Raw genomic sequence first — 13,329 nt, 5'->3', positions numbered from 1 at the left:
TAAAACCGTAAAAGGCACTTAAAAATCTAAAAACAATTTAAAATACCGTATATTCCGGCGTATAAGACGACTGGGCGTATAAGACGACCCCCAACTTTTCCAGTTAAAATATAGAGTTTGGGATATACTCGCCGTATAAGACTACCCCTGCTTATGACATGCAGGTACTTAGCAGGAAAACTGTCACTTATAAACTTATAAATATTAATATTTGGATTGTCCAGTTGTTTTGTTTCTGTGCCTAGGAATTACCACCAAAAACTAGGGAAAGATGTGAGAAATCTTTTTTTTAAAAGCAACATTAAATGCCTAGACTCTTAGTTTCTAACACTATGGAGTATTTATTGATTGATTAAGAGAATTTATATCCTGCCCTTTTGCTGTTAAAAACAGAGCTCAGCACAGCTTACAAATATAGTAAAAACAATAAAAATACACAATCAGAGAAAAACAAGCCAAAATGTTAGGAAAAGGAGTCTTTCACACCACATGCTCAGTTCTAAATACTGTTGCAGCAAGTTTTACAAGTTCCTCCAGTATTCCACTGGTGCAGGCACTCAGACATTCAAAGTACTGTATGTTTCTTAGGTTTTATAAAAGCAGAGCTTTGCTTAACTCAAAATTTCTTCTCCCTTTAATAACCACATCTACACAGGTTCCACCTCCATACTCAAAATGAAACTGAGCCTGGAAGTGTACAACAACCCCACACATACCTTGCTAATTCGATTATCAATGCCAGGATGTCTGTCTTATCGACTACTCTCCTGCTCCCCCCCCCCACACACACACCAGGCATCATGAAAGACCCAGTCCTGGGCTCAGAAAGAAAATAAATATCTGGTCCTCTTCAAAGTATTGATAAGCCTCTTGTTTTAATTGAAATAATAATTATAAATTCTTGTTCTTATAACTAATGGGAGTTAATTATCTTGCATATGCTGCTGTTGCTTCTATGGCTGTAATGGAGTGAGGTTAAAGATAAGTGAAATGCAAATAGGAAAAAAAAATACAGAAGGCAGTAACACTTTCCTAAATGTAATACCATACCAACCACAAGATTCCTATAAGGCAAAAAACTAAGCATCTCACAACCAGTCAGGATTCCTAACCAAAAACCAAAAATATGATAAATGAAGAAATATTTATATAAGCATAACTATCAAATATATTTATTATTTACACAAACTGTAAAGATATTTATAGTGTAATCCTAAATTTATTTATTCAGAAGCAAGTCCCAGCGTATTCAATGGGGCTTACTCAAACAGGGACAGAACTGCAACCTCAAGTGATAAGCAACTTCATTCACACAACCCAAAATTCCGAATCATGCCACTTTACACTGTTTTGCAACTGTTTATACTTGTTTTTATGGTTATTGGATTTTAAATGGCTTTATTTCTTGTTGTGAGCTGCCTTGGTTTCCAACCCTACCTCACAGGGGTGTTGGAAAGACTCCATACACACAAGACTCCATACACACACGCACACACTGCAGATGTATAAATACATACAGCCCATATAATAGTTTATTGTCAAACCAATTGGTCATTGCAGAAAAATCAGTATTAGTTTTTTAAAAATCAGTATTAGTTTCCTACAGAATAAAAACTGCAATACCTAAGTAAGCCCTGCCTACTTGCTTTAAAATAGGACTGGGGGGGGGGGCAGAAAGAGAACACAAACACAATTCTTTTTTACATTCACTCCAAAGTCCCATTGATTTTCAGCATATTCATAATCATGTCTACTCAAAAGTAATTCCTACTGAATTCAATAGGATTTACTCTGGACATATGGGATTAGCACTGTTTTTCCCCCAAAAGCAACTATTGGGAAGGTTTTCAAAACACTGCCCAGGATCTGACTCCTACACACAACGGGGAAAAACTGAAATGTATATACCTACCCAATTTATGAGATTTTCAGATAAACAGGAGGGGAAACCACCATTTTCTGGCCTCGCAATGAGGTTTGCAGACACTGCCACCAAACGAACACTTCACTGATTGTCTGAAATCCTGAACGGGCGGGGTTAAAGCTACGAAGTGCTTTACAGTAGTTTAAAAAAAGATTTAACCGGGGGGGGGGTGCCTGACATTTTTATATATATCTCGAGAACCGCACCACCTAGAAACTTAATTGTTTTTTTAAATGAAACCTGAGAATCCGGGCCACCTAAGGGGCTAGCCGGGCACCGGGTGGCATGCTTAGAATCCGGGTAAAACCCGGCTATCCGGGCAATATGGCAACCCTAATAAGACGACACCCGGCGTATAAGACGACCCCCGACTTTGGAGAAGATTTTCCAGGGTTAAAAAGTCATCTTATACCCCGGAATATACGGTAATACAGATAATATAAAACAATAAAACAAGCCTTGTAAAGCCCAATCCTAAACACCTTCTATCCCAAAAGACTGTCAGAATAAAAAAGTCTTTACTTGCCGACAGAAGGATGGCAAGGAGGGGGCCATTCGTGCCTCCCTAGGAAGGGAGTTCCAGAACTTAGGAGCAGCCACCGAGAAGGCCCTATCTTGCGTCCCGACCAGTCGCACTTGCGAGGGTGTTGGGACTGAGAGAAGGGCCTCTCCTGAAGATCTCAGGGCCCGGGCAGGCTCGTATAGGGAGATACGGTCTGACAGATAGCCTGAACCTGGGCCGTATAGGGCTTTAAAGGTCAAAACCAGCACTTTGAATTGTGACCAGAAACAAACTGGCAGCCAGTGGAGCTGTTGTAACAAGGGAGTTGTATGGTCCCTGTAACCAGCCCCTGTTAATACTCTGGCTGCAGCTCTTTGTACCAGTTTAAGTTTCCGAACAGTCTTCAAAGGCAGCCCCACATAGAGCGCGTTACAGTAGTCTAAACGGGATGTAACTAAGGCATGCATCACCATAGTTAAATCAGGCATTTCCAGGAACGGGCGCAGCTGGCACACGAGTCTTAAATGGGCAAAGGCACTCCTGGCCACGGCCAAGATCTGAGCCTCCAAGTTGAGAGCAGAGTCCAGGAGCACACCCAAACTGCGAACCTGTGTCTTCAGGGGGAGTGTAACCCCATCAAGCACAGGCTGAATCCCTATTCCCTGATCTGCCCTTCGACTGACCAGGAGCACCTCCGTCTTGTCTGGATTTAGTTTCAATTTGTTCGCCCTCATCCAGTCCATCACCGATGCCAGGCACTGGTTCAGGACCAGGACAGCTTCCTTGGCTTTAGGTGGAAAGGAGAAGAGTTGGGTGTCATCCGCATATGGATGGCACCGAACCCCAAACCCCTGGACAACCTCTCCCAGCGGTTTCATATAGATGTTAAATAATATGGGGGACAAAACTGAACCCTGAGGGACCCCACAGGTCAATGGCCAAGGGGTCGAACAGGAGTCCCCCAGCACCACCTTCTGAGTTCGTCCCTCCAGAAAGGAATGGAGCCATCATAACATGGTGCCCCCAAGTCCCATCCCAGCAAGGCGGTCCAGAAGGATACCATGGTTGATGGTATCGAAAGCCGCTGAGAGGTCCAGTAGAACTAACAGGGACACACTCCCCCTGTCCAGCTCTCTGCGAAGGACATCCACCAAGGCGACCAAAGCTGTCTGTCCCGTAACCAGGCCTGAAACCAGACTGAAATGGATCCAGATAATCCGTTTCATCCAAGAATCTCTGGAGCTGGGTGGCCACCACGTGCTCTATTACCTTGCCCAAAAATGGAATGTTGGAGACTGGCCGATAATTTCCCATTATGGAGGGATCCAGGGAGGGCTTTTTCAACAAAGGCCGTACAACTGCCTCTTATAGGCACGATGGAATTCTGCCTTGTTGTAAAGAGGCATTAACCACTCCCCTCACCCACTCGGCCAGTCCCCCTCTGGCACTTTTAATGAGCCAGGAAGGGCAAGGATCCAGCAGACATGTGGTGGCTCTCGCCTCTCCAAGGATCTTGTCCACATCCTCGGGCTGTACAAACTGAAAGGAATCCATTATTATTGGACAAGCAGGAGCCAAAGTTACATCCCCTGAGACTGTATCAATTTTAGCGTCCAAGTCGGAGCGTATCTGAGCAACTTTATCTGCAAAGTGCCGTGCAAATTCTTGACAGCGGGCTGTTGAGTGGTCTATATTACCCTCCTGGGGGCCAGAGTTTAAAAGACCCCTGACCACTCAAAACAGCTCCGCTGGACAGCTCCCAGCAGATGCAACGGTGGTAGGAAAGAAAAGTTTCTTCTTAGCCCACACTGCCACGGAGTAGGCCTTCAGATAGGCTCTAGCCCGTGTTCGGTCAGACTCACACAGAGTCTTCTGCCAACATCGCTCCAGTCCCCGTCTTATTCGTTTCATCGCCGCCAGCTCCCTGGTAAACCAGGGAGCTGGTTTGGCTCCACTCCGTAAGAGGGGACGCTCAGGAGCAATCGTGTCCACCGCCCTGGTCATTTCCCCATTCCAGAGGTCAACCAGGGCTTCGACAGAATCACCTGCCACGGTGACAGGAAAATCTTCAAGAGCCATCAGGAAACCATCCGGATCCATCAGCCTCCTGGGGCGGACCATCCTAATCAGTCCCCCACTCCTGCAGAGGTTCTGAGTCCCAGTGAGTCTAAACCCAACCAGGTAGTGATCTGTCCATGACAAAGGAACTATAGAAAGTTCCTCCACACCAAGATCACCATCATCCCATCCAACACAGAAAACAAGGTCCAAAGTGTGACCAGCGACATGAGTGGGGCCAGATAATACTTGGGACAGACCCATGGTTGCCATGGAGGCCATGAAATCCTGAGCCACTCCCGACAGAGCAGTCTCGGCATGGATGTTGAAGTCACCCAATACCACAAGCCGAGGGGACTCCAACACCAACACCAAGACTATCCCAGCTAGCTCAGGAAGGGAGACTGTTGAGCAGCGGGGTGGGCGGTACACCAACAGAATCCCTATTCTGTCCTGGCCACCCAACTTCAAATATACACATTCGAACCCCGAAGACTGTGGGAGAGGGCACCTGTTCAGGGGGATGGCATCACAATAGACTACTGCAACTCCACCTCCCCGTCCCCCAGGTCTCGCCTGCTGCTGCACAGAGAAACCTGGTGGGCAAAGCTGGGAGAGATTAACCCCCCCAGCTTCATCCAACCAGGTCTCCGTGATACAAATCAGGTCGGCGTGCTCATCCAGGATCAAATCCTGAATGGCCATTGTTTTGCCATTCACTGACCTGGCATTCACAAACAGCATTTTCAACCCGGGGGAGCTGTCACCGCAGCTATCCAGACTATTTGAATGGGGAGACAGTTTGGGGGTAACCAACACCCTGTTGCACTTCCATCTCCCCCGATGACATAATTGCCTCCCCACAGTTCAGGGAAACTCTGAATAAGCTTTTCTCCTTCAGCCCAAAGTATCCTGTGGCTTGTCTTGCAAAATACAGTAGATAGGACTTCAATTTTTTTATAATGAAGGATAGGTCATTGGGCAACATAGTGATCTCCATAGTGATCTCCTTTCTTCCTCGTAAGTGGTTTTTCATTTAAAGGGGAAAACAACATGAGGAATTGCCCCAGCTGAAGAAGGAGCTGCACCACTTGCCAGGATTAAAGGAGTAACATTGTTCCAGCTATATGCCGCCACTACCAGGGACGTGACTGAAGGAAGGCAACCGCTTACACTTGATTAAATACAGCCTAAGTTGTTTAAGTGACAATCTTTCAAGTACATGAGATGGGACAGATCTATATATGTTATACAACTACATACAAGCAGTGTCAAATCAAACAAGACAGTAATTTACAAGAGGGTTTTGGCTCCCCTATAGGTGTTTGCAGCTTGAGGCTCCAAAATACTTTTATTTATTTATTTATTATTTGATTTATATCCCGCCCTTCCTCCCCGCAGAGCCCAGGGTGGCAAACAAAAGCACTAAAAATACTAAATACACTCATGCAGTAGAATATATTCACTTGTGACAAGGACCACAAGGATGGCAGGAGTCTGTGTAAGCAACATTGCTCAGCAAGTGAAGAAACAATCTGGGGCTGTCAGTGCCTTTATCCAAATGCTCAGTCATACAGCTACTGTAAGCAGCAGCTTCCTTTTCAACATAGTGTGAGCAATAGGACACAGCATCACCGAGGAAAACAAATTCATTGATCTGAAAAACCACAGGCACCTGCTTGCCTCTTGAGGAAGTTGTAAAGGGAAGCAATGCCTTTGGATTGTTTTTTATAGATTCTCCCCAAATACGTTTTAATGGTATGCAAATTGCCTTGAGATGCTTGTAAAAGGTGATTCATAAAATAATAAAGTACTCCATTTCACTGTAGTTTACTAGGCAGAAGGAGCCAAAACAATAGGGAATAAAGTCCAATTAGAGCTTGTAAAGTATCAAAGAAACCAATTAAAACTGAGGTGGCTGTACCATGAAGGCCAACAAGGCCCGTGTTCGTAATTTTCACCCTCTCTGTCTTATTTGGCTTTATGCTGGTGTAGTACCTTTGGGTCTTGCACTGGCTTCTGCTGCACTTTTTAAATCTGGAATCCAGCAAAAGATTTTGAAGGGCAAATGGTTGGATGTGACATCTCTATAAAAAGAGAAAGCACTGGAAATCATAGGACCAGGGGGCCAATAAAAGAAAAAGCCATCTTGCAAATCCAACCTGGAAGAAAAGAAATGTCAAGGAGCTGAGAGGTTTGAAGGTAACAGAGATGACTAAACGGTGTTCTAGCCTAATGACCAGCAAACATTATGGGACCATACTATTGAAAAACACAGGAAGTTATCTTCATCCTACAAGCAGAGTGCTCTTAATCCTGATTTATATTATTAATATGTACACATTTGTGAATTCTTCTGCTACCATCCAATTGGATGGCACAGATTTATCTTTGGAGTGATGGATCTGGTTTTTAAAAAGTCTCAAATTTTTGGAGGGGAAGATACTTTCTGGTGAGGTATTGTGGACTATAGCCATAGTAAGAAATGTACAAGGGCTACTGGAAAATAGGAGTACAACAAGCTGCAATGTCAATCACAATGGAGTACCTTGATTAAGACAACCAGCACTGGATTAAGCTTCTGCATGCAACTCACCTGAGGCAAGTGGTGAGGGATAGGTGCTCAGATAAAGAAGCTTCCAACCGTAGAGGCCAGGATGATGGCAAGAATGATGCAGCATATCATAATCATGATCTTCTTCTGCTCAGCAAGAGGGAAAATGAGTAGTAATACACCCAGACATGTTTCACCAGAACAGGGTTGGTAGGAACAAGGTGAAAGAGAATAGGGGCACCTATTATGAGTAATAAAAGCGGAGGATAGAACTATGGAGTGGAAGATAGGAAACTCGGGAAATGAAATAAACCAGGGTTTGGGAGGATATTATGGACTGTTCTTTCACAGAAGTAGATGGCAGTGGGACTGTTCCATGAATTTTTTTTTACACCAGTAGAGCAGTCTCCTTATCTCTATTTTTACATAATACAGAAGCACTCCATTCCATTTTGGGGTCCTGGGCAGTACTTTAGTAGATGGAAAGCATGCAGGTACTGATACTCCAGAGGACAGCCTTCCCTATCCTTGGGTCCCCGGATGTCACTGGAGCCCCCATCATCCCCAGCCAGCATGGCCAATGGTCAGGGACAATGACAGTTATAGTATCTGGGGACCAAGGACTGGGGAAGGTTGACCTAGGAGAGAAGCAATGCCACATATGCCCCACCATAAATACCATCTTACCTGAAGTATTGCCATGACAACAGACAACATGAGGAAAACTATCCATTCAGGCTTGGTGTTCCAGGTGTACTTAGAGGCACTTCCTGAATCCTTCTGTGTTCATAATAGCAAATCCACACACATTGCAAGGCATGTTGCAAAAGCGCATACAGGATGCAGGAATGGCTTTATAAGGCGAAAAAAGTATGTGCCATCCCTCAAAACAAGTATAATTGTTTCTATGGCTGTACTCAGTCCAGAAATTCAATACACAAACACAGAATATACAATTATTTGAACATCAAACTAATTTATTTCAAAATAAAAAACAGTTCATTAAAAAATGAAATTTGACAAAACTAAATTCCTAGAATCTCTGCTGTCCACAGGCAGCTCAATATTTTGAAATTCAGTCGTTCCCCCCCTTTGCAAATCAGATGCCTGTCACAGGTGATCATTCCACCATCCCCTTAACTGTCACTTATAGACATCAAGGCCAAAAGGAAAGGACATCCCTAGAAACCTTTTCCTCTTAGCTCCATCTGTGCACTCAGGAAGGAGGATCACAAATGCTTTTTTTTTTAAACCAGGAGTGATAGTGCACTACAGAGAAAGCATTCACATGATATCTACACCATAATGACTAGACAACCTAGATGCTGAGTGTATGTGAATGGTGGAGCAACAGATGGACCAGCCAGATTTTGCTAGTGTCCAGGAAGTTGTCATCTCCACCAGGAAACAAATCTTTAATTCCAATCAAAGAGCCCTTATCTGCCATGGGATAGATAACAGCTACAGTCAACGTTCCAGTGAAGAATTTGTATAAATATAGAACACCTTTGTGTGCAGCTGCTCCTAAATTTCAATAGAAACATTACTGCCAGAACCTAAAACCTTCTGCCATAGGAATGTCTTGCCACTTAGCTCCAGGAAGTCCCTTTAAAAAAAGGAGGGGGAATGCGGTTCATTCAGTCTGTGAGGTAGGCTTCCATGCAGTGAACTTATTGATGCTGAAGGTGAGAAAAACTACAGCACAGGTGCTTGCTTTTCAGGGAAAGGCCCAATACTTGCTCTCGTGCCATGACTAGCCTGAATCAACGATATAGCAATAGCCCTCTCCTGTGCTTTTGCTAGGCTAGATCATATGATGCTTTCCTAGCCAAACTAATTTATCTGTGCCTTAATTTACAAATACACAGACATGCCCCTTTGTTTCTGTGAGTAAAGTCCATAGGAGAACACTGGTATGGCTGAAAACAGCAGTGAGACAGCTGAAGGCCTTACAAATAGGAGTAATAGCGAAGGGTTTCTTAGACAAAAAACATAAAAGTCATGCTTGGAAGGAACAAACCTTAAGGGGGATTTAAAATAAAACCACAAGAACTTAACAACTGCTAGGACTACCTTTAAAAGACAGCATACAAATCTCCTTCAACAAGCTAGAGGTCTTTTAAATCAAACAGTAAAAGGTCTTCTCTGGCAGAGGTTAGGATATCAGGAAGGCACGTCTCATCTGCTTGTCTTATCAACCAACTCACTTTCTCTCTGTGTCTGTGTTTCCCTGCCCTGCAAACCAAATTGGCCAGATTATGAACAGACGTTTCAAGGATACGTGGCTATTCAAACAAAATAGAAACCCTCAGTACAAAGACACAACACTGCAAAGTAAACAAAGCTTTTCAATTCCTCACAGTTTGTACGCCCTCAGACAAATACACACACAAAAAATCAGGGGAGAGAGGACACACAACCATGCCTTCAGCACACAGGCACTTACACTCACTCAAGTAAAATCAGTCATTGTAAGCAGGAAGGAATTGTATTCTACTCCATTCAGAAATTTGAATGTGTTCCAAACAAGTGGGTTATCCACTGTGTAAGCCACACATATCCCCAGGAGTGTTTTCGACTATAAGCATCTAAGGACATCTTACCCTTCAAACACTGACCAGTCCCAAGCACCCATAGCATAAAACCTCTACTGCCACGCCTGCTCCTTTGAGCCAAGAAGATGGAACATAAACAGTTCAGATTTGGAGGGCTTGAGTGCTAGTGACTGTATCCCACCTATGCAGTATGCAGTTGTCAGCCTGATCTAGGAACACTGGCTTGATTACCCAGGTGTTTTCATGCCTAGAGTGGCTGTATAAATGCATTTACTATAAATGTTATTACTAACCCATTATCCCTCTCCAAGATGGGCTTGATTGACTGTAAACTCCAAAACACTATTACCAGGCCAACCTCTCTTTAGGGTTGGCAGGTCAAGATGTACTGTGGGACTCTCAATGTGCTAATATGCACATCTGCAAAATGTGCTCCATCATTTTAAAAAAATAGCAAAGGCCAGCCTTGATATACAACAAGTTGGGTAGTTATCACTTATGTAGCAGATCCATTTCAAGTCCCAGCCCTTAACCTGGGCAATTTTGATGAGCAATGTAATGTCTGACGTCTCCAGCAGAGATCCAGGCATTTAAAAGGGCACAGCTGAAAATAAAAGGCAGCACTGAGGTAGCAATAGTGTCTCCAAAATTCCTTTTAAGGTTCATTCCACTGTACTATCAATTATTACTGAAGGATGTAGGCTTAAAAATAAGAAATTCTTGAACTGGAGGCAGCAGGTGTAGTGATAAGGAATGAAAGGATGGATAAGGAGCAGATGTGATGGGAGGTTCTCTCTGGAGTGCCATGCGATCTCTGCTTCCTGGATGCAGCAAGGTACATTAGCATCTTCTGGCTCCAGAGCTTTATCCAAGGAGTAAACTGGAACAGCATGTAGCTCTCACAGGAAGCGCTGGTACAAGTGAACTCATCCTGCAGGACACCATTCATACTAAATTCCAGAGGCTGGAGGTAGGCAGGGGAAGGTTACACCACGGTGGTGAGGATCAGGAGGGGGAGTCTTGATAGCAAACCAGGAAGAGCTCAGGAGTGTCTAGAGGAAAGCAAAGGAACAAAGCAGGGAAAAGTTATTCTCATGTCAGGATGAGCAACCAACTTGTTCTAATCAGAGGGATGCCTCAAACATCTATAGCACACATGGGGAACCTATGGTCCTCCAGATGTTGTTGAACTACAACTCCCATCACCCCAGCCACTGCCTGTGCAGGTTGGGGCTGATGGCTGTTGAGTTCAACAACATCTGGACCAACACAGGTTTCCCCTCCCTGCTCTGCCGAATGGTAGGGAAAAGAAGGACCCCCTCCCCCAGGTCTCCACAAAGTACTTAGGGGAAAGGAAAGCTTCTCTCTCAATATCCCTTTCCCTATTAGCTCTTGAGCTCAGGTGCCATGATCTGCAGTTAAGGAAGAGGAGGATGTAGAGGAAAGCATCATGTTTAAGGAACAGCCGAGGCTCACAGTCTGAGTGAGGACCAGAGCTAAGGGCAGACAAGACACACACACACACACACATATATATATGGGAATGCAGGAGAAACAGCTGTTATTGACCTGCTGTCAGGGAGCTATGGGGTCAAGGGAAAGTCTCACAATCAGCTAAGGATACCCTCAGATGGTTGTGATGTTACATCCTCATCTTTACAAGATGGCCTTGGATCATCATCAGACCTGAGAAAGGATGATATGAGGATCAGGCAACACCCTTCTGCAAACACAGAATGGACTTCTATACCATATGCACAGAATATCAGATGCGTGGGCTAGTGACCTGCAATCATTAATCACTGATAAACGAAACAAAGTATGTGTATTTGAGGAAGAAAAGCAACACAAAAACCAACATCAGCTCTGGAGAAGACTATGGCTTCAGCCTGCAGAGTTCTCTCTTCTCTGAAGGGATTTCTATTCAAGTTGCTTTTAAAACTTCAGAAACCATACCTTGTGCTTCTAGCAAACCTTGGCCTCTCTCAAGCTGATCAAACACTCTCTCACACCACACCCAAATGCTAAGAGTTCAGAAACACAAACACAAGAAGCAACAGCTCAAATATACAGGTGAAATTTACAGCACAGAAAATAAAGACCCAAAGAAGCATTTCAGCCATGAAGCCAGAGAACTACATATAACATTATAATTACTATTGCACCTCAGAATTCCAGAACCTGGTAGCATCTTTAGAATCCCAGGAATTCTGGTTTCTAATATACTGTTGCTAGCCCTCATGGTCACTGATTTAAAATATATATATCAGAATATCAGCACTGTATGCTGAAAACTTAGGAATCAAAACAAGCCTGGGCAAAATTTACCTATTGCTCAGTCAAGTGCTTCTGTATGATGGTATCCTTCCCCATGACCCCCAAATCACCAATATCCCAACACCTTATCTATGTTGGATTGCTCATTGATTATGGAGCTTGTGGGCAGACTGGCAATATTCAATTGCTTTTGGAGCTCGCTGCGAGTCTGTTGTCATGGACGGACTATTCCCTGGTGAGGTTTGGGCTGAATGAGGCAAGGGACCCATTGAGATTATCTGCCCTTGAGACTTATGGAACCTGAACGCTCTGGGGGATTTTCTGGCTGACATGGCTGGCACTCCTGTTGACGCTCTTGCTTCACTGTGGAATAGTAAGATGCACAGAGCCATTGTTACGATTGCTCCTTAGTACCCTCACCTTCACTGTAGAGCATATAGGCCATCTTGGTACTCCAGTGACCTGTGCTTGATGAAACAAGGAAGGTCAGCAGCTAGAGCACAGGTGGTGTAAATCTCAGTCCAAACCTGACTGAACACAGGTGAGGTTGTACCACCGGGCCTACCACATGGAGGTAATTTGGAAAATTCCATTGTTCCAAAATGCAGCCACCAGATTACTGGCTGGGGTTCCATTTAGAACGCACATTACCACAGTTTTAAAACAGCTGCATTAGTTGCCAGTCGCTTCACGTGTCCAATTCAAGGTGCTCACGTTAGTGCTTCAAGCCCAAAATGACTCAGGCCCCAAATATCTGAAAGACTGCCTCCTTCTCTGTAGACCCTCTCAGGTGTTAAGATCAGCAGAGGAGGCCTATTGGTAGTTCTGCTGCCCTCAGAAGTTCACCGGGGGTGTGTGTGACCTGGGACAGGGCATTCTCTGTGACCACCCCTAAGTTGTGGAACTCCCTTCCCCCCAAGATGTGTTTCACACCTTCACTGTACAATTTTTAGCAATGCTGAAAACACACCTTGCCACCTGAAATTGATATTTTTAGGATATTATTTTTGTGATTGTTAAGTTGTTTTGAACTTTTTAATGTTGTATATTACATTGTTGTAACCTGCCCTGGGACCTTAGGGGTATGGGGGAAGTAATATGTTTAATAATAATAATAATAATAATAATAATAAAAAATGTCCCTTCCTTCAACCATATGTGCCCAACAACAAAAAATGCAGAAGTTTTTTTTTGGGGGGGGGCAGAACCACTAAAATAAATTATATGGAGTGAACATTTATATGAAGCAGGGAATCATGGGTTCCTCACACTCCCAGGTCTAAAAGTTTAGATGGCTTAATACAGAACTCTAGCTTCCCCCTACCCTACCTCACATATTATAGAAGACTATGAATGGGTACGAACTACAAGTTCCCATAAAGTTCTGCTTAGAGCAGTTTTGGAAAAACCAATCAACCATAGTCTCAAATCTTAATATTTATCAAAGAGAGAAAAATGC

General features: G+C 43.9%; 1 protein-coding gene across 2 annotated transcripts in view; it reads right to left on the bottom strand.

Moving 5' to 3' along the window:
* Positions 1 to 7,989: 7,989 nt before the first annotated feature.
* STX3 (syntaxin 3) overlaps positions 7,990 to 13,329 on the bottom strand; it is a 47,865-nt gene continuing 42,525 nt past the window's right edge. The window contains exon 10 of one of the 2 annotated variants that reach the window (XM_061609712.1): positions 7,990 to 10,645. In XM_061609712.1, coding sequence (XP_061465696.1) covers positions 10,544 to 10,645 — 102 coding nt within the window. In that variant the 3' untranslated portion in view covers positions 7,990 to 10,543. The remainder of the gene's footprint in view (positions 10,646 to 13,329) is intronic. The other variant, XM_061609713.1, reaches the window with a different exon arrangement.

This window comes from Rhineura floridana, chromosome 2 (assembly GCF_030035675.1).
Source record: "Rhineura floridana isolate rRhiFlo1 chromosome 2, rRhiFlo1.hap2, whole genome shotgun sequence".
In the NCBI taxonomy this organism is placed as follows: domain Eukaryota; kingdom Metazoa; phylum Chordata; class Lepidosauria; order Squamata; family Rhineuridae; genus Rhineura; species Rhineura floridana.
This window is presented reverse-complemented; position numbering and strand designations above follow the sequence as displayed.